The sequence below is a fragment of the Brassica rapa genome, chromosome A04, assembly GCF_000309985.2.
Source record: "Brassica rapa cultivar Chiifu-401-42 chromosome A04, CAAS_Brap_v3.01, whole genome shotgun sequence".
Lineage (NCBI taxonomy): Eukaryota > Viridiplantae > Streptophyta > Magnoliopsida > Brassicales > Brassicaceae > Brassica > Brassica rapa.
The window spans coordinates 1,488,581-1,507,859 of NC_024798.2; the positions used below are offsets into that span (position 1 = coordinate 1,488,581).

The window sequence follows — 19,279 nt, forward strand, 5'->3', positions numbered from 1 at the left end:
AATATCCTATTCTAACAGCCTCCCGCAGTCAAATCATGGCTTGGTGGAATGGTGAGAATGATCTTAAAGTCATTGAATAAGCATGTGGGAAGGCCTTTTGTAAAAATTTCTGCAAACTGCAGAGCAGAGGGGACGGACAGAACCTTCACTTGTCCAAGAGAAACCTTTTCTCGAACAAAATGTAAATCTATCTCCACATGCTTCGTTCATTGATAACGGACTGGATTTCGAGTCATGTAAACTGAACTGATATTTTCACGATATACAATCGAAACTTTGGAGAGAGGACGACCAAGTTCTAACAGAAGGTTTGAATCCAAGTAAGCTCAGCAACAACATTTGCCACCCCCTTATACTCAGACTCAGTGCTCGATCGTGAAACTGAAGACTGTCTTTTATATGACCAAGAAACCAGATTAGAACCCAAGAAAACACAATACCCTGAGGTCGACCGCCGTGTATCAGGGCATCCAGCCCAAACGGCATCAGAGTAAGCCACCAACTCATCGATAGGACCTTTCTTCAGTTGTAAACCGAATCCAGTTGTGCCCTTTAGATAGCGTATGATGCACTTTAGGGCATGAAGATGAGGGATTCTGGGATAATTCATATAGAGACATATCTGATGGACAGCGTACGTAGGAAATGTCAGGACGGGTGAATGTTAAATACTGAAGAGCTCCAGTCATTTTTCGATATTGCGTTGGATCTGGTATTCGATCGCCTTCATCAGCCTGCAGTTTAGAGTTCAAGTCAACCAGAGTAGCAAGTGGTTTGCAATCCTTCATGCCTGCTTGATTGATAATATCAGCCGCATAGGCCTTTTGACTGAGGAAGAGGCCGCCACTAATAAACTCTGCCTTAACAACAAGGAAGAAATGCAATTTTCCAGAATCTGACATTGGAAACTCTGTTTGCAGCTTGGTGATAATTTTGTTGAGGAACTTGTCATCTGATGCAGTCAAGATGATGTCATCTACATATAGAAGAAGGTAAGCACCCCGAAAACCTTTGTTGAAGACAAAGAGATAGGCATCACTTTTACTGGATTTAAAACCCATGTTAGTAACAAAAGAGGCAAAGTGAGAGTTACAGGCATGAGGAGCCTGTTTTAAACCGTAAATGGCTTTGTTGAGTTTACAAACATAGTCTGGATGCTCCTTGTTTGTATAATCCGGTGGCTGATGCATGTATATGTTTTCATCAAGAAGTCCGTGCAAGAAGGCATTTTGACGCCGAGCTGATGATTATGACAGTTATTTGCAAGGCTGACGTTCAGAACCGTTCGGAAGGTGACCGGTTTAACAACAGTGCTGAATGTCTCATTGTAGTTGATGCCCTCTTCCTGTGACTTGTCGTTTGCAACGAGTCGCGGCTTGTGCTTAAATGGTTGACCATCTACATCTAATTAAGAGGATGAAGGAAGAAACCGATCGAGAAGAACAAGAAATAAGAAGAGATGATTTAGAGTTAGAGGAAGGAAGCCAGAGGCTATGCTCTGACTACTACGACCAAGACAGAGAAACTCGAAGGTTGAGTGACGGACTTCGGGACGCCGGTTTGAGGAACTGGAGAGGCAGAGAGAAACATTTTCTAGAAGATAGTGAAAGTTAAGAGGAATCAATGAGTTTTGTGGAGATGTAGATTGGGTTCATCAAAGATGAGAATCATATATATCGAGTTTACAGAGGGGCTACAAATCAAGAACATTTATGATTAAGAAATTTAAGATGTGGACATGAAGAGTTCACCGGTGAAAAAATATACTACGAGACACACGGCGCAATTCTGAAACTCAGACTTGTTTGAGACAATGATGAAAAGAACCCAAACTCATGTTAAACGACAACAATTTACAATATGGGAAAACTATAATTGCTGCAAACTTGAGATTTTTTTCATATAACGTGATGAATCCCATTTAAAAATAAAACCCATAATACACTTGTAGACCCAACCCTCAGAGGAAGCGGAAGACGTAAGGGCTTCTGACCTTCATAAATATATATTAGATTCGGTCATCAATGTACAGAGTATTATTTAGTTTAATGGTATAAATATTAGTGTTTATATCTCAATAACCTGGATTCGAGCCATGTGTATGATACTTTTTCATATTTTTTAAAAGTGTAACCCACAAAATGCTGACGTGGCGTGCTGAGAAGTGGTAAAAATCTCAACTATTATAATATAAATTTTTACCCAAATATTAAAATTTATCCGAATTATCCGATTTATCATCCACAACCCAAAAAAATTATTTGACTCTAAATTATCCAAAATTAACCGATAAACTCGAAACCGAAACGTAAACAAATTGGAACTAAATATTTATCGAATATTAGTTGGTTCTTATAATTGTTACCTGAATCGACCCGAAAACTGAAAGAATCAAACTTGGCCCAAACTGAATTTTATAGATAACCGAACGGTTCCTAATATCTGTACAACCAAAAACTAAAAACCGAATCGAAAACCAAGTATATATAAAGTCTTACCACTCAATTTTAAAACCAGGCTTTATCATTATTCATCAACCCACTAAAGATTGGGGTGATCTTGTGAACCAAAGCCCAAGCCCATACCTGACGTGGTAAGGTATTCCCCTATTAAAAACTCCATTGGCGTCATTTGCGTTCTCTGTTTCTCCCAACTTTTTTATTACACGAACACGAACAAAAGAGAACCCTAAGCTTGTTCCACTGCCTTAAAACGAATCCACAATCTCGTCAACGAAAGGAGCATCTTTTCGCATTTCAACCGTTCAACTAATCGAATTCCATGGTGGGTTTGCTCTCTCGTCGCTTCCTCTTGCCTCATATAGATACCAGTAGCTAAAAGGCCTGTGCTTTATCATCTTGCATTGTTACTAAGCATCCTCATTTGATTTCTATTACAGGCTGGGAGAATCATTGCGCAGTTCATTGTGATGGGGACTGGGATATTAGGTCGTGCTGTCTTTCAAGCTTATCGTCAGGCCATTGCAAGTATGTTTCAACAATCTTTTATTACATCAAGTGCTCTTATAGAAAGATCTGGTTTTTTTTTCCAATTGTATTAGAACGGTTTATATGTTTCTGGATTGCTCTACTTGAGTCGAGTATATTGATTAGGAGGTGATTAAGACAAGGTGGTGTGTATGAAGATCTGCTTTTTCAGTTGAAAGATTGTTTTTTTTTATGTTTGTGGGCTGCTCTATTTGATAAGAGTTTATTGAATCGGTGATTAAGACAAGATGTTGTTCTCTAAACAGATTGCTTTGTTTTAGTTGAGTATGTGACTAGGTGTGTTTGTTTGTGTGTTAGCTTCATGAATCCAATGATGACTTTTTAACTCTTAGGAAGATCCGTTGTTTCAATTGATATCATAGGTCATACATATTTGTTTACTACTGTTAGAACCGTTTATGTGTTTCTTGATTGCTCTGTTTGATTCGAGTATATTGAATAGGTGATTAAGACAAGATGTTGTGTATTTGTGTTAAGTGAGGGGCCTATCTTAACCAAGAAACTTTATTTTTGCAGATGCGTCTAAAACTGGAGTTGCGCAGGAAGCAATGCAGAACGCAGTACGTAAAGCAGGGAAAGCCATTAATGAGCAAGAGGCTAGGCAGATTCTCGGTGTAACTGAGCATACCTCTTGGGAAGAGATCTTACAGGTACAAACACTGTCTCTCTGTCATCAGGTCTAATCTGTAACTCTCTCTGAAGGGAAATAACTAATAAGGAGCTTTGGTTTATATATATGATTGTAGAAATACGACAAGCTGTTTGAGAATAACGCCAAAGCTGGGAGCTTTTACCTTCAATCTAAAGTTCTTCGAGCCAAAGAGTGTCTTGAAGTTGTGTACAGGAGCAACGGTACACCTAGTTAAGACTTTAATCTCTTCTTTTTAACAGATTCAGAGTTCTTGCTCTTTGTGTAAAATCAAAGGCTACATAGCACTGTTCTTTGAGATGATATGTAACTCTGAAGAACTGTCATAGTCTTCTTCTTCACTCATTTTTCAGTTGATTAGTAGTGTTAGAGAACCTCTTAAACTTAGAATGGATTGTTCTTCTATGCGTGTATGTTGTTTCACTCCGAAGACTCCTTAGAGTTTTGTTGAATCTTAAGTGATTTAGTGGCTTATATAAATGCTTAAGAAAGCTGAATCTCAGATTATATATGTGTAAATGTATTAAGTTATGGGATGTAGTGTTAAGTGGAGTATAAGGACACGAATTCGACTTTCTGTAAGCAGAGATTCGACTTGTAGACTTAGTTGTAATAGAATCTCAAGTCTTATCATCAACTTTCATAAAGAGATGATTGTTGTTTTTTTTTACCTCTGACACTGATCTCATCTTTGATTCGACTTGTAGACTTAATAGATTCTTGAATGTGAAATAAAGAAGACAAAACCACATAATTCATATGGTTTTTGTTTACAAACTCTTTTGACTGTGACCTCTACTTAACTACTTTTAGCCATCTCAAACCCGTTCTTAGCATTCTGGTAATCCTCAAAAGCCATATCAATCTCAGCCTGAGAACTCATCACAAACGGACCACTCTGAACCATAGGCTCACCGATCGGCTCCCCTGCAATCAACAGAAACCTCAATGACCTAGAACTTGACTTGTTCCACACGCTAACTAACTCCCCTGGTCCAAATACAACAACATGGTGCGCAGATATAGCTGAAGAGTTCATGGAGCTGAACACGCCTTCATCGCCTTCTAAAATGTAGGCGAAAGCAGTCCAGGATTCTGGAACGGCCTGGTGGGTTTGAGAACCTGGTTTGAGGGTGAAGTCAAGGTACATCATTGGTGTTGTTGTGTGGGAAGGAGATTTGATTCCCATTGAATCTCCGGCTATGACTTTGACCTCTACTCCATCTTCCTCTGCTCTTTGAATCTCTGAACCAGACAGTTCTAGGTTTTTTGGCTCCATCCTGTTCGAAAATCAATCAACACATGGTAAGATATCTTAAGATGATAATGAAGAAACTTGAAGAAACTTGTTTCTTTTACATTCTGTGAATGGAAGGAAGATTGATCCAAAGCTGTAAGCCATTGTTGACTTCTTGTTCCGGATATTCTGAATGAATGATTCCTCTTCCTGCTGTCATCCACTATCAAAATCAAAAGCCAAAATTGAGTAAAACTTAGAATCAAGAATTCAAGATCTGATGTGCTTAGTATTTTTTTTTTTCGTTTACCTGAACATCTCCAGCTTTGATTATACTTTTTTGACCTTTAAGATCTTTGTGAATGATACCCCCCTGCATAATTTTAAAAAATTTAAAAATTCATTAGAGTCAAGATTCAAGAAAAAAATTTTTTTTGTGAAGAAGATGAAAGAGTCTTTGGCTCACCTTTAACATGTAAGTAAGACTTTCAAAACCTGCATAGTAGATGATACAATTACATAAGTCATTACAGAACAGAGAAAGCTTTGTGTATATGCGTGTGTAAGAAGTTATCTGTAATATTGACCTCGGTGAGGATGATCTGGGTATCCAACTGAAAGCGAAACTGATCAAGGAACATAAAACATAAATGGGTGATTTAGATTATTATCTATATAAATATGCAATCATGAATAAAAAGATATTTGTGCAAGGAAGAAATTTACAAGAAAATTCAACTAGTAACACGAATGGGTCTAGTAACTTCTGGTCCATCCTGAGTTAACCACACAAGAAATATTAATGAAACTATTGGATTTTCAGAAGCTATTGGATTTTCATGAATAAAACCTACTCTGTGATGGCGTTTCTAACAAGAGCACCTTCTCCTTCTTCCTGAAGCTTTACCAAAAAACTCTTGATTACCTGTCTCGTTACTCTATTATTTTCTGAAGAAGGAGACATGGTTATCAATTAATGAAGATGATGATTGAAGTTCTGTTACTGTATTTTCTTAATATGGTGTGTGTGTGTGTGTGTGTGTGTGTGTATTATATATAGGATCGAGTGGAACAGGAAGTTGTAGGTGAAGGTGATCTGGAAGTGTGGTAATGATTCATTCACATCTGTTTTTTTAACACTCTATGCAATAGGTTTACGATTGAGTCTAGACCCATGCAAAAAAATAATAAAAAATACTATCACATTAATGTAAAAGTGAGTACCAAATCTAATTTGATATATAGTTCATAACTCGTAATATCTTAACTCTTGAACTGCCGGTAATGTTCTGACCACGATTAAATGTATTTTCATTGCATGTTCACACTGCATTTAAATATATAGTAATTGATAAAAGAAAATGTATTTCAACCGACTCAAACCTAACTTTTTGATTAATTGAAACGAATAATGATATATAAAGAAATCCTGTTCGTTGTCATGCTACGTTTAAGTAACAAATTTGGCTGCTAAAACAGCTAATGAAGACAATTTAAAAAATTATTTTTCATTGTCAATTGTCAGGCTATATAAATACAAATATTAAATATTGTCAAACTATACATCAATCACATGTCGTATATAAAATATGGTGGATGATTTGATGTCGGCTCCATGTATTCCGTATTCTATTCAAGGGATATTTAAAACACATTAAATATCTGGATATGATTATAAAACCTAATAAAATAACTCGAAATATATTTTGAGTTTGTCCATACTGATCTTGAGACTTCTTGCGGTTGAAGGGAAACTGGAATCTTCTTAAACAATACAAAACTTCTGCCTAAGGAAAAAAATGTTTCAAAACTTTAAAAGCAAGCAATGAGAACACTGTATATGCACGATATGATCTGATGGCTGGGACCATAGCACACAACTGGTTTACTTAACCTATTGATAGTTATTGATTCTTGGTGTGTGAAAAGGTGAGAACAAAAGAAGATTTCACTTTTTAGGTGTACTGAATCTAGTTAGAAAGTCAAGACTTTTACAGCTCTTTTGTTTTGTGCTTCACCTATTTTCTACAACTATGGCTATGGGTTCCTCTCCCCCCACCACTACCCTCTCTATAACACATACATATTCCTTACACTACTCATAGTCTCATACAAAATTATAGAGAGAGTGAGAGAGAGAAGATGTGAACATTGTTTTTATATTGATTCGGCTTTATTTAGTATCTTCTGTTTATCCAAATGGCCATAATGGCCCACCCTTTTCCACTTGTTTCTCTAGTTTTGGCACAAGAACACAAACCAAAACGTTTGGTTTCTCACCTATTAGGTTCTTGGTTGACTTTCTTTATGAGACGGAAACAGAGAAAATTATTCATTCACACCATTCACAAATTGCGGAATTAAAAGAAGAATCATATGACGTGAAATAGCTTGACAGCAACAGAGATTCTGTTTAGTTTTTTTCCTCCACTTAATAAAGTCATAAGATATAACACTGACTTGTGTGGCAAGTTAGGTTTTCCAAAGCTTAAGACTTGGTCTTTTTGAGATATTTTCCTTTCAACATATAGAACAACATAAAGATAAGAAAACAAAACATGAACTCAGCATTCTCATAAAAAACATAGACACACAAGAATGCTAAGCAGCAAATTACAAACTAGAGAATTTTGATTTGAGTTCTTAGATATTTCCAGTAACTACACACATTTGTAGCCTTAAGACACATGCATTGCTTCCAAATGGTAAAAAAAAACATGACCACATGAGTGATTCTAAAAGGAGTTTAGAAACAAGTAGAGTTCTTCTAGAGGACTTTAGTGAAGCTACTCCATGAAGCATTTGAAGTTGGCTTCTTCAGCCAGATTAGGAGTTGTTCAAGATTGTTTATCATCCTCATCAATGTTTCTCTAAAATTCAAATACTTCACAGGACATTGTGATAGGGAAGGAGTTTTCAAAAGAACTCAGCACAAGCACACAACCCCCCACATCTCTATATACAAAACTACATAATAGACTTGGGAAGTAATCAAGCACTTTCTTTCATGACTTGGACCTTGCATTTGGGTGAAGCTCTGGGAAGACACAAAAGATCATTCACCAGACGACATCTCTCTCCATCATCACCTCCTTTATGAGTAACCCTAACCATTTCAAGACGCGGTAATGTTCCCAAGAAACGCTCCATGTGACTAAGTTCTTCACCAGTTCCTTCATACCCATTGATCTGCAGAACCTTCACTCCGGATGATGACAGAGCATCATACATATCATCCAAAGATAAACGTAGGTGCCACCCAACCTCCCATCCTTTTTTAACATAATGTCCTAGACCCTGAAAAACACGTTGGAGATTAATATCATTACAGATTCATGAATATTAGTACATAACTCTTTCTTTGCACCATACCTTGATGATTAGAGTTTGTAGATTTGGCGCCTTGAGGAGAAAAGATGGAAGCAGTTTCTTGAAGATGTATGGACTGCCATGAGGTCTATCACTTCCCAGAGATAAGCTAATCAGATTGTTGAACACCGGTATTTCACCACCACGGTAATAAAGCGTCTGAAACACACAAACACACACCAGAATCATCACTAGCCAATAAAAAAACATTCATGAAGCTAACTTAAAAGAGACTGGACTCTCACATCTAGAGCATCTGGAGACAAGCAGAGGATCTTAACATTTCTGATTCCCTTGAACAAGGTTGAAACATCACCAGGAACAAAACCAACATTATCTGGAGCCTTCTTGCGCATGATTTGACCTGCAGTCAACAGAAGATCAAGCCTAGCTTCAACAGAAGACTTTGATCTTAAAGGAGAGTACTTTGAGAGGAAGCCATGAAAGTGAGAGACCTCTTACCTTCCAATGTAGTGACTAAAAAGCCTTAAGGCGAGAAGATGGGATTAGGGTTTAGGAAGCGGACGAGAAGCTGAAGGTTGGATCCTCTCTAATCTGGAGTGTGATCTTACACAGTCTTCTCTGTTCATCGACCATACAGAGTATGTAAGAAGATGAGTAGTTCCTTTATTTTTTTTTTTCTGAAACACCGAAGATGAGTAGTTCATCACTAAATGCAATCGGGTTATTGAGCCTTTGGGCCTATACCGTAATTACCATTTAAATAATTTCGGTTTTTAAGGGAAAGGAAATATCTTAAAATAGCATTAAATTTTTTTTTGTCACAGATATAAATTCTAAGGATCAAATGACCAAAATATTTCATTAAAAAAATAAATATATATTTATACCCTTAGAGTTAATTAATCTAAACCTTAGGGTTTAGAGTTAACGGGTGGAGCTTTGAGATTGAGATTTAAAATTTTATAAAATAAAAAATAAATATTAAAAATAAAAAATTTAAAAATAGTTTCAAAAAGTATTTTCGAATTACAAAAAGAAAATTTGAAAAAATAAAATAAATTTTTTTTTATATCTAAAGTATTAGGGTCATTTTACCTATTAAATAAAATATTTTAGTCATTTTTCTTCTTGTGGTCTATTTTTGTGATCAAAACTTGAAAATTGTCTATTTAGGAGAATTGCCCAAAGGGAAATCAACATTTTTAACTGATATTGTTTTTATTGTATTTTTTATTTAGTTTATTGATCAACAAGATTTGATTGTCTTAAACTTCTTCAGTTATGTTTGCTGTTTGCATTGATGCTAAACGTCCAAAATATTACACATTCTCCATTTTATACTAAGTACCTTTTAGGGATAATGGTGCTCTAATATCATATCTATATTGTCAGAGGTTTGTGTTAAAGTTAGGATTTTTTTATTTTGATTGTTTGGATTTTGTTAGGTAGATCAGAATGGGTTTCTCTAATATGTTGGGGAAGTGGATAGCCGAAAAGGCCCAGAAGAATAAGATCAAAGTTTTTCAAGATGTAATAGACAAGCTAAACAAGGTAGTGTGTTGTTCATTTGAAAGTTAAATACTTTTAATGTGACTTTTAATGTGGTTTGTGAAACTTATTTTTGTACTTTCTTCTCAGGCGCTTGATGCCATTGCAGAAAGCGAGAACGCATGCTTGAAAGATGCTGCCATAGAGCTTAAGAATTCAAGAGAATTCGGGGGAAGATACGAATCGAGTAAGACCAATCTATTTTTAGCAAATTATGACCCGTAATGTTTGATTTTTTTTTTTAAAGTAACTCCACTAATTTTACATGCTTCAGCACATTTGGAAAGAAAGAAGGTATTCGAACGACATGCTAACGGCCATGCGGCTATGCGGCCGCCTCTTGTTGCAGAAGTAAGAGGTTTCATATTCAGCTTTTATTATTACATTGAAGGTTTTGACTTATCACCATGGTTTTTGTGAAACAGTTGGTTTTGTTCGAAAAACTAAAGAAGATAGAAATTGAAGCGTTGCAGAATGGAGATTTCACAACACAAAAGATATTAACGAGGGGGCTCTGTTTCTTGTTTTAGTATCAAGTTTTTGTTGTTTTTATCTCTACAGAACCTATCTATTTTAAAACTCTGTCTAATATTATATATACATACCATATGTTCCAATAACACTGGTCAGTTTTTAACAAAAACAAAGTTGCTAATTACTTTACAACTTTGACAAGTATCCTTGACAAATAGACCAACTCCTATCCCAAGTTGGGGCTATTTTCTTATTTATGAAAAATCTATTTTATCATTAATATTGGCGAGTACAACTATATATGTAACAAAGAGTAAAGCTCAGTATTCAGTAACAGCAGATTCATATTACAAAACTAAAAACAATAAACTTGGGAAGTGATCAAACACTTTCTTCCATGAACCTGAACCTCGCATTTGGGTGTAGCTATAAGATGCAAAAGATCAGTCCTGAAACGGTATCTCTCTCCATCATCAACCCCTTTAGGAGTAATAACCCTAACCATTTCAAGACGCGATAATTTTCTTAAGAAACGCTTCATGTGAGTAAGTTCGTCATGAGTTCCTTCATACCCATTGATCTCTAGAACCTTCACTCCGCATAATGACAGAGACTCAGACACATCATCCCAAGAAATAGGTTGAGTCCACACACTTTCACATGATCCTTCTTTAGCATAGTGCACTAGACCCTAAAACATACATTGGAGATTAGTATATATCAGTGTAGATTCAATATTTAGTACATAACTCTTTTTTTTTGGACCATACCTTGATGATAAGAGTTTGTAAATTTTGCGAGTTGAGAAGCAGAGATGGAAGCAACTTCCAGAAGATGTATGGACTGCCACGAGGTTTATGATCGCTTCCTAGAGACAAGCAAATCAGATTGTTGAACACCGGCATGTCACCACCACGGTAGTAGAGCGTCTGAAACACACACACACACCATATCATCAGTAACCAATTAAAAAACAAAGGCTACACACTCATGAAGCTAAGTTAAAGGGACTGAACTCTCACAAACACACACACACACACCAGAATCAAATATTTTGTATCATCACTAACCAATCAAATTAAATAAAAAAACAAATGCTACACAGTCATGAAGCTAACTTAAAAAGGACTGGACTCACATCTAAAGAATCAGGAGATAAGCAGAGGATCTTGACGTTCTTGATCCCCATGAACAAAGTTGAAACATCACCGGGAACAAAACCAACACTGTCTGTAGCATTCTTGCGCATGATTTGATCTGCAGTCAACTGAAGATCAAGCCTAACTTCAACCAAGCTGTCCAAACTCAGATTCTCATACTTATCAGCAACCACATCAGAATACTCCAAGTAAACAAGCGCAGGAGTATCAAACGTAACACAACGCTTAGGACCAGAAGTATCATCATCGCGTCTGTACACAAGTCTCTTGAGTGTCTGACTTGAAACAGACCCGTCCCAATAGTACCAGCCCTTGGACTCATGGATCCTCAGGCTCTGAAGGTTAGGGTAAACTGATAGAACCGATTGTAACAAAAGAGTAACACTCCCAAACAGAACCGAGTCAAGAACGAGCGAGTTAAGCATCGGAGAGACAGAGTTCGGACGAGGCTGTGTAAGACGGATTCTTGAACCGATCCTAAGGTGTACAAGAGCCTTGCTCGTAAGGACTCTGAAAGGCATAGTAAAGTTGCTGTTGTAATCTAAGCGTAGCGTAAGCTCCAAGGCACCATGATATATTACTTGCTGTATCCACCGTTTAACGATGCGTCTTTCGATATATTCATTGCTTAACCTGAGAGAGACTTTCTTGACCGGAGAAGACGAGTTCTTGAATCGCTGGGACAGTACACTCTCCACGAAGTTCTTGAAAGCCACGAGTTTCACTGGACCGACTTTGCGATGGTTTGATACAGAGTCATCGAAGTCGAGGATGGGTACCAGTTGGAGAAGATTCGACCATCTCTTAGAGAGTAACAGAGTTAAAGCAGCCTCCTTTGTCGTCAAGAAAGACAAGATGTTGCAGAGGATGTTATCGGGTAACTTGCTGATCACGTCTCTGGAACTTGGGTTCGCTTTCTTGTAACCTTCCATTTCAAGAAAGGTCCGCTCGAGAGAGCGATCCTATACAAAGAGTTTTACGTGAGAGAGAAGTAAGTAAAGGAGCCGACTAACTTTAAGCGGAGCTATGAAAACGAGACCTCTTACCTTCCAATGGTATGCCTAAAAAGCTTTTCAGATTCTTGAGACGAGAGGATGAAACAGAGTATATGAGAAGAGTATGTGAGAAGGGGATGAGATGAATATTTGAGCGCTAAATGAAGATTATAATGTAACGATATTTAAGTATTTTAGGAGAGTTGACAAAGAAAAACAATTGGGGAAATCAATATTTTTTTGGTCTAAGATGATTTTTTTTATATGACAAATGTTTTTTTTTTCTTTTGGATAATTTTGACAAATGGATTAATTTTGAATTTTACAGCTGTATAGCTCTCATGATTTCTACAACTGTACCGAATGTGATTTCTTTCTCCACGAGGTATGTGCCAACTTTCCTCCAAAACTGGACCATGCGTTGTATAAGCATTCTCTTTTTCATAGACCTGAGATCTCTAGACAAACACTACTTCTGTTACTATGGTGATTGTTAAGTGTGTCTCCCAAAGTCAAGTGGCAGGTGCAGAAAAGCCAGAACTCCATTCATAGTACAACAACAATGGCTAATGTGTGACATGTTAAAAGCCAAAAGTGAAGATTTTCGAAGATTAACCAAATATCACAAAGATAAAGAGAGACCATCATCTTTAACCATTCAACCAGATTCACACTGATTAAATTTCTTTAACTTATAGTTTAATAAAGTATAATAAATAATAAACAGTAAGATTAAAAAAATATATAACTAATATAATTTTTTTAAACACATACAAACCTAACACAACACAGAACATGTGTTAATTTGTTATTTATGGGAAAGATGCAGTAATAAGTTAATAACGATGTTTAAATAAAAAACTATACTATTGTATTGTATATGGTTATGTAATTTTATTAATACAATAGTAGTTTAGTTTAGTAAAGTTAAATTTTAGTTTAAAATTTTAAATAAGTGAACAAAATTTTAAATTATATAAAATAAAAGATGTTATTTGCAATATATAAAAAGTTGAAAAATTAATATATTAAGAATTAGGAGAGAAAATGAGGAAAATAATTAGAGAAAATCACAAATTTATTTTGAGTTTGAATCATTTCGAGGAGACAAATATGTAAACCATTGGAGATGGTTTAAGGACACTTCCGTTGACATGATTTGAGGGAATATCTCAATAATTAAAATAATAAAATAAATCAAAAAGTAAGAAAAAAGAAGTAAATTGTTCAGAACTAATATGTCTAAAAAGAACCACTAGAAACTCAATAAATTATGTTAGGAACACATGGCAGAAAACCATTGATCAATTTTTCAGAAATATAAATGTTTAGTTACATAATTTCACTATATTAAAAATAATAATATTAAAGTTCCAAATTAACAAACAAACTTTAAGTCAAACATAGGATATGAAAAAGCATTAACAAACAAACATCAAGTCTAACATACTAGCATAATTGTGATAACATTTGAAAATGATCATTAACAAACAAACTTGAAATCAACTATTTTCTTCTGGTCCTTCCCTTTATTATTCACGCCTCTATCTGACGAAACCAAGTTTAGTATGAAGTTCACTGACAGTTGGCTTTTCATCTTGATTCTCAAAGAGCATATACGCTTCAACTGCACAATTAATGCACTTTTCACTATCTCATGAGCAACATAAAACGTAGTGACAAGTTTGTTTGATTCAGCTGTACTTTTATATGTTGTCATGTCGATACCCGCCTCATCTTTATCTAAGAACTTAGCTGATTATCACAAATGTAGAGATTTCACAAGCTGTGGAACACTCTATGATTGTTTCAACTGTGAACAAAACCAGTAAGTATGATAAGAGTGAATAAAAAATCAAGAGAATAGGAAGTTGACAACCTCGATACAAGTCTTAAAGGTAGCACTGCTCTTTTCATAATTCTCGATCTTGAAGTAACCAAGAGCCAAAACTAGAAGAGACATGTGTGGTCAATCACAATCTTCAAGATATTCTGCATACAACCACAACAACAAAATGATTTATGGATTTTGCACACAACCACAACAAAAGGAAGATTTATGGAACTTTGAAGAAGAAAAGACTTAAAAAGATACACTCACCCTCAAGCAACTCTATCCCATGTTGAACGTCATTGGATTTAGGTGAGAGAGCAAGGACATAGGCATATCGCAAACGTGTTTTCATCTTGTCTTCATAAACTTTGGCTTTTTCATATTCTATTTGGCAACTAAGTCATGAACCTCAAACTTAGATTCAAAATTTCCAAGTCCAACTAAGAAAAACTCAAAGACGCGACACAAAACACAAAGAGAGAAACTTACACTGATGATATTCCCATCAGAATGTGGAACGTCATCCCCATTTCTACCGCTGATGAAGAAAGATTCTACGGCTTCCACAACACCTCCGATCTCCTCGCCGTCGTCACTCATGGTTTCCTTTTTCTTTAAACAATTTGTCGTTTATTATTTTATGTATTTTTTAAATATAAGAAATCATCAATTTATTTCTCTTTCCATAATTTCAACATTAGTTACCATAAATCATTATTTGTAATAATTTCAACAATTAGTTACATACGTTTGTAGTTTGAACACTTTAGTGAATTTTGCTTATGTGTCGATCATAGGTGACTAATTGTTGAAATTATGGTACATAACAATTTTGTTTACTTTTAAATAATATTACAAATAATAATTTATGGTAACTAGTTGTTGAAATTATAGAAAGAGAAACAAATTGATCATTTTTTTATATTTAAGAGTTACCATAAACTAACTAATATTTTATATTTGGCAAGTGATATTAATTGGTTATAGACTTACCTTTTATTTTTAGATCTAATTAAAATAAATAAAAATTAAAAATTATCGGCCAATAAAATTATAACAATTTTGTAAGAGCTCACCTATGATTGACACTTAAGCAAAAACTACTAAAGTGGCTTCTCAATTAATATATATAGTATGATTATGATATTTTTATTTGGTATCCTTTGATTAGGTTTGATAGTTTTTTTTTTGAGAAAGGTTTGACAGGTTGTGTTTTAAGTTTTGGTTTGGCTGGATTACGATTTGATTTCTTTTTGGATTCCTTCAGCTAAAATAAAAAGTTTGTTTTGCAGATTGTAAGTTTAACTAAACGAACATGTGAACAACATTTTCGTTATCTATGCATAAGATCACGTATATTCATATTATTTTGTAATGCTTTTCAAATTTAGTAAAGAAACAAAAAGTGCAATAAAACATCTTAATATCTGCTTAGATTTATCTTAATATTTGCATATAATTTTTTGTTTGAACCAAATTAAAACACTGACCACTTCTTTTTTATTAAAAATAATTGTCTTAGACCTCTATATGAACATAGACACACGACAATATTACATTCCTCACAATACCATATATAGATCAGTGCCAGAGCATCATAGCCATTAATAATTTGGTTCTAACAATCAAAATGTTAATGGAAAAATAAAAGGAGATTGTTACCTTCCAGCAACTCCCCTTGCTCCCGCCACTCCTCTAGACGTTCGGCCCCAGGTCCTTCAACAACAAAAGGATTTATGGATTCTGCACACAACCACAACAAAAGGAGCATTTATGGAACTTTGAAGAAGAAAAGAAAAGGATACACTCACCCTCAAGCAACTATATCCCATGCTGAACGTCATTTGATTTAGATGAGAGAGCAAGGACATAGGCATATCGCAAACGTGTTTTCATCTTGTCTTCATAGACTTTGGCGCTTTCATATTTTATTTGGCATAACTGAAGATTAAAACAAAATGTTAGTTGCGGAATCAAAAACAAGCTAAGTCATTAACCTCAAACTTAGATTCAAAATTTCCAAGCCCAACTAAGAAAAAATCAAAGTCGCGACACAAAACACAAAGAGAGAAACTTACACTGATGATATTCTCATCAGAATGTAGAACGCCATCCCCATTTCTACCGCTGATGAAGAAAGATTCTACGGCTTCCACAAAACCTCTGATCTCCTCGCCGTCGTCACTCATGGTTTCCTTTTTCTTTAAACAGTTTGTCGTTTATTATTTTATGTATTTCTATAATTTCAACATTAGTTACCATAAATCATTATTTGTAATAATTTCAACAATTAGTTACCTATGTTTGTATTTTGAACACTTTAGTGAATTTTGCTTACGCGTCGATCATAGGTGACTAATTGTTGAAATTATGGTACATAACAATTTTGCTTACTTTTAAATAATATTACAAATAATAATTTATGGTAACTAGTTGTTGAAATTATATAAAGAGAAACAAATTGATCATTTTTATATTTAAGAGTTACCATAAGCTAACTAATCTTTTATATTTGGCAAGTGATATTAATTGGTTATAGACTTACATTTTCTTTTTATATCTAATTAAAATAAATAAAAACTAAAAATTATCGACCAATCAAATTATAACAATTTTGTAAGAGCTCACCTATGATCGACACGTAAACAAAAATTACTAAAGTGACTTCTCAATTAATATATACTAGGTGATTTTTTCGTGCTCATGCACAAATATAAACATTTTTAAAGTAAATATATTACAATAATTGATTGCTACTTACTTTTAATTTTAAATTAATTTATAATTTATATGCATCATTTATATTAATAATATTATGTTATTTTAATTATACATATGATTTTATATATGTTATATCTAATCGATTTTGTTGTTTTTCATTCGATTTAGTTATCATTTGGGTAAATTGGATTACTTCTATGAATTCAATTGTAATATTTTTATTCCATATATTAAAATTTTGGTTAATTTCTTATTTGCATTTAGGTGATTATTGTCTTAGATATGTGAATATATTTTATGAATATTATGTATAACTTAAGATATATTGTGCTTAAAATGAAAAAAAAAACTAAAGTGTCTGATTCCAAATTACATAAATTAATATATCGAAACGATAATATTCTAAAAGGAAACTAAATAAAATAAATAAGTACTAGTATTTTAAATGTAAATTATTTCATTAAGGGTATCAGTGTAATCAACCATCGTGAGCGTTAATGTGAGAGCGACATATAGGAAACTGACTTCTCAAATAATATCATAGAGATAGTATGATTATGATCTTTTTATTTGGTATCCTTCGATTAGGTTTGATAGTTTTTTTTTTGAGAAAGGTTTTATAGGTTATGTTTTAAGTTTTGGTTTGGCTGGATTACGATTTGGTTTCTTTTTGGATTCCTTTAGCTAAAATAAAAGGTTTGTTTTGCAGATTGTAAGTTTAACTAAACGAACATGTGAACAATATTTCCGTTATCTATGCATAAGATCACGTATATTCATATTATTTTGTAATGCTTTTAAAATTTAGTAAAGAAAAAAAAAGTGCCATAAAACATCTTAATGTTTGCTTATATTTATCTTAATATTTGCATATAATTTTTGGTTTGAACCAAATTAAAACACTGACCCCTTCTTTTTTATTAAAAATAATTGCCTTAGACCTCTATATGAACATAGACACACGACAATACTACATTCCTTACAATACTATATATAGATCAGTGCCAGAGCATCTTAGCCATTAATAATTTGGTTCTAACAATCAAAATATTAACGGAAAAATAAAAGGAGATTGTTACCGTCCAGCCACTCCCCTTGCTCCCGCCGCTCCTCCAGACGTTCATCCCCAGGTCCGTCAACAACAAAAGGATTTATGGATTCTGCACACAACCACAACAAAAGGAGGATTTATAGAACTTTGAAGAAGAAAAGAAAAAGATGCACTCACCCTCAAGCAACTATATCCCATGCTGAACGTCATTTGATTTAGATGAGAGAGCAAGGACATATCGCAAACGTGTTTTCATCTTGTCTTCATAGACTTTGGCGCTTTCATATTCTATTTGGCATAACTGAAGATTATTAGAAATTGTTCGCATTGGATATACTGTCCCTGACGTAAAAAGAAATCAATGAGTTGTCTATTAGGTCGATGACCCCACCAAACATTCATAAAATTACTCATTATTCTCACCAATTATTAAAAAGTGTTTTATTTTCTAATAATTTTGTAACAAAACTTCCCCACTAGATACTCGGTCCTAGTTAGTAGTACTATAAACATATAACTAGATTTTGACCCGCGCTTTCAAGCGCGGGTTTGGTTTTGTTTTGCTTTTCATAATTATGAAATTTAGTGTTTGAATCATATAATCTTGAAGATTATTTCACTAATAAAATTTAGTGGTTGAATCATATAATCTTACACCCAAATTTTGTATAAAGCTTCTATATAGTGTAGTGTCTTATATGTAACGTGTTTTGTAGTCGATGGTAGTATGTGAGGGAAATGAATATTTCGTTAAAGTAACAGTTATAATAGGTTGTGCTTTGGTTTTGGTTCATGTAATGTATTTTGTTTGGGTAGGGTGATTTAGCAATCGGTTTTAATGGTTATGTATAAATAATAATGTATACAATTCGCATGGTTAGAGTAATAATCGGGGGTTTATACGGTAAAAAAAGTTATCACTTATTGTTATAATATATAGGATAAGTCCAAAAAAATTTAAAAGTAATAGGTCCAAACAACTTTCATAGGTAGATTTTTTCAAAATCTTTCCCTTTTAATAGTATTGATATACTTTATTATCCATGTATTTAACTATTTAAGACAATGAAATAACTCTATATACATTTCTATTTTCTCCCAAATTCATTAGATTTATGCATTAAATTATATTTGTAACTAGAATTTTACAAGTTTTAATAGAATTCTTAAATAACTAAAAAGATGACAAAATAGTTTAATAAGTTTAAACTAATTAATACCATTTGGATTTTTATTATTTATTATTAACATTTGATTTGATTAAAAAAT

At 34.0% G+C, this 19,279-nt stretch overlaps 3 protein-coding genes across 6 annotated transcripts; 1 reads left to right on the plus strand and 2 right to left on the minus strand.

The window, feature by feature from the left end:
• Positions 1–2,555: 2,555 nt before the first annotated feature.
• LOC103862951 (mitochondrial import inner membrane translocase subunit PAM16 like 2) lies at positions 2,556–4,087 on the plus strand. Its single transcript, XM_009140678.3, has 4 exons — positions 2,556–2,784; positions 2,900–2,987; positions 3,525–3,658; positions 3,755–4,087. Exons 1-4 carry the CDS (start codon positions 2,782–2,784, stop codon positions 3,872–3,874), a joined length of 345 nt encoding a protein of 114 aa, XP_009138926.1. The 5' UTR covers positions 2,556–2,781; the 3' UTR covers positions 3,875–4,087.
• A 180-nt stretch (positions 4,088–4,267) lies between these two features.
• On the minus strand, positions 4,268–7,231 carry LOC103862952 (pirin-1). 2 transcript variants are annotated; one of them, XM_009140679.3, is made up of 8 exons: positions 5,749–7,231; positions 5,621–5,670; positions 5,482–5,520; positions 5,361–5,389; positions 5,205–5,267; positions 5,017–5,117; positions 4,380–4,937; positions 4,268–4,349 (listed from the first exon to the last, which is right to left on the minus strand). In XM_009140679.3, exons 1-7 carry the CDS (start codon positions 5,856–5,858, stop codon positions 4,457–4,459), a joined length of 873 nt encoding a protein of 290 aa, XP_009138927.1. In that variant the 5' UTR covers positions 5,859–7,231; the 3' UTR covers positions 4,268–4,349; positions 4,380–4,456. The 2 variants fall into 2 exon arrangements, with proteins under 2 accessions (XP_009138927.1, XP_033145805.1); XM_033289914.1 differs by having other exon boundaries at positions 4,268–4,345; positions 4,376–4,937.
• A 222-nt stretch (positions 7,232–7,453) lies between these two features.
• LOC103862953 (F-box protein At3g59150) lies at positions 7,454–19,250 on the minus strand. 3 transcript variants are annotated; one of them, XM_033289913.1, is made up of 4 exons: positions 11,530–19,250; positions 8,509–8,650; positions 8,267–8,422; positions 7,454–8,191 (listed from the first exon to the last, which is right to left on the minus strand). In XM_033289913.1, exons 1-4 carry the CDS (start codon positions 12,339–12,341, stop codon positions 7,886–7,888), a joined length of 1,416 nt encoding a protein of 471 aa, XP_033145804.1. In that variant the 5' UTR covers positions 12,342–19,250; the 3' UTR covers positions 7,454–7,885. The 3 variants fall into 3 exon arrangements, with proteins under 3 accessions (XP_033145804.1, XP_033145803.1, XP_033145802.1); XM_033289912.1 differs by lacking the exons at positions 7,454–8,191; positions 8,267–8,422; positions 8,509–8,650 and adding exons at positions 8,890–10,940; positions 11,020–11,178 and having other exon boundaries at positions 11,388–12,371; positions 12,456–19,250; XM_033289911.1 differs by lacking the exons at positions 7,454–8,191; positions 8,267–8,422; positions 8,509–8,650 and adding exons at positions 8,890–10,940; positions 11,020–11,178 and having other exon boundaries at positions 11,388–19,250.
• Positions 19,251–19,279: the final 29 nt, after the last annotated feature.

Coding starts and splice junctions, on each gene's coding strand:
- LOC103862951 (XM_009140678.3), top strand. Junction 2,988..3,524: donor TTATCGTCAGGCCATTGCAA/GTATGTTTCAAC, acceptor TTATTTTTGCAG/ATGCGTCTAAAACTGGAGTT. Junction 3,659..3,754: donor CTTGGGAAGAGATCTTACAG/GTACAAACACTG, acceptor ATATGATTGTAG/AAATACGACAAGCTGTTTGA.
- LOC103862952 (XM_009140679.3), bottom strand. CDS start 5,858: ATGTCTCCTTCTTCAGAAAATAATAGAGTAACGAGACAGGTAATCAAG. Junction 5,521..5,620: donor GTTACTAGTTGAATTTTCTT/GTAAATTTCTTC, acceptor TTCCTTGATCAG/TTTCGCTTTCAGTTGGATAC. Junction 5,118..5,204: donor TCAAAGCTGGAGATGTTCAG/GTAAACGAAAAA, acceptor TGATTTTGATAG/TGGATGACAGCAGGAAGAGG.
- LOC103862953 (XM_033289912.1), bottom strand. CDS start 12,341: ATGGAAGGTTACAAGAAAGCGAACCCAAGTTCCAGAGACGTGATCAGC. Junction 11,179..11,387: donor TATCTCCTGATTCTTTAGAT/GTGAGTCCAGTC, acceptor TGTGTGTTTCAG/ACGCTCTACTACCGTGGTGG. Junction 10,941..11,019: donor TACAAACTCTTATCATCAAG/GTATGGTCCAAA, acceptor TGTATGTTTTAG/GGTCTAGTGCACTATGCTAA.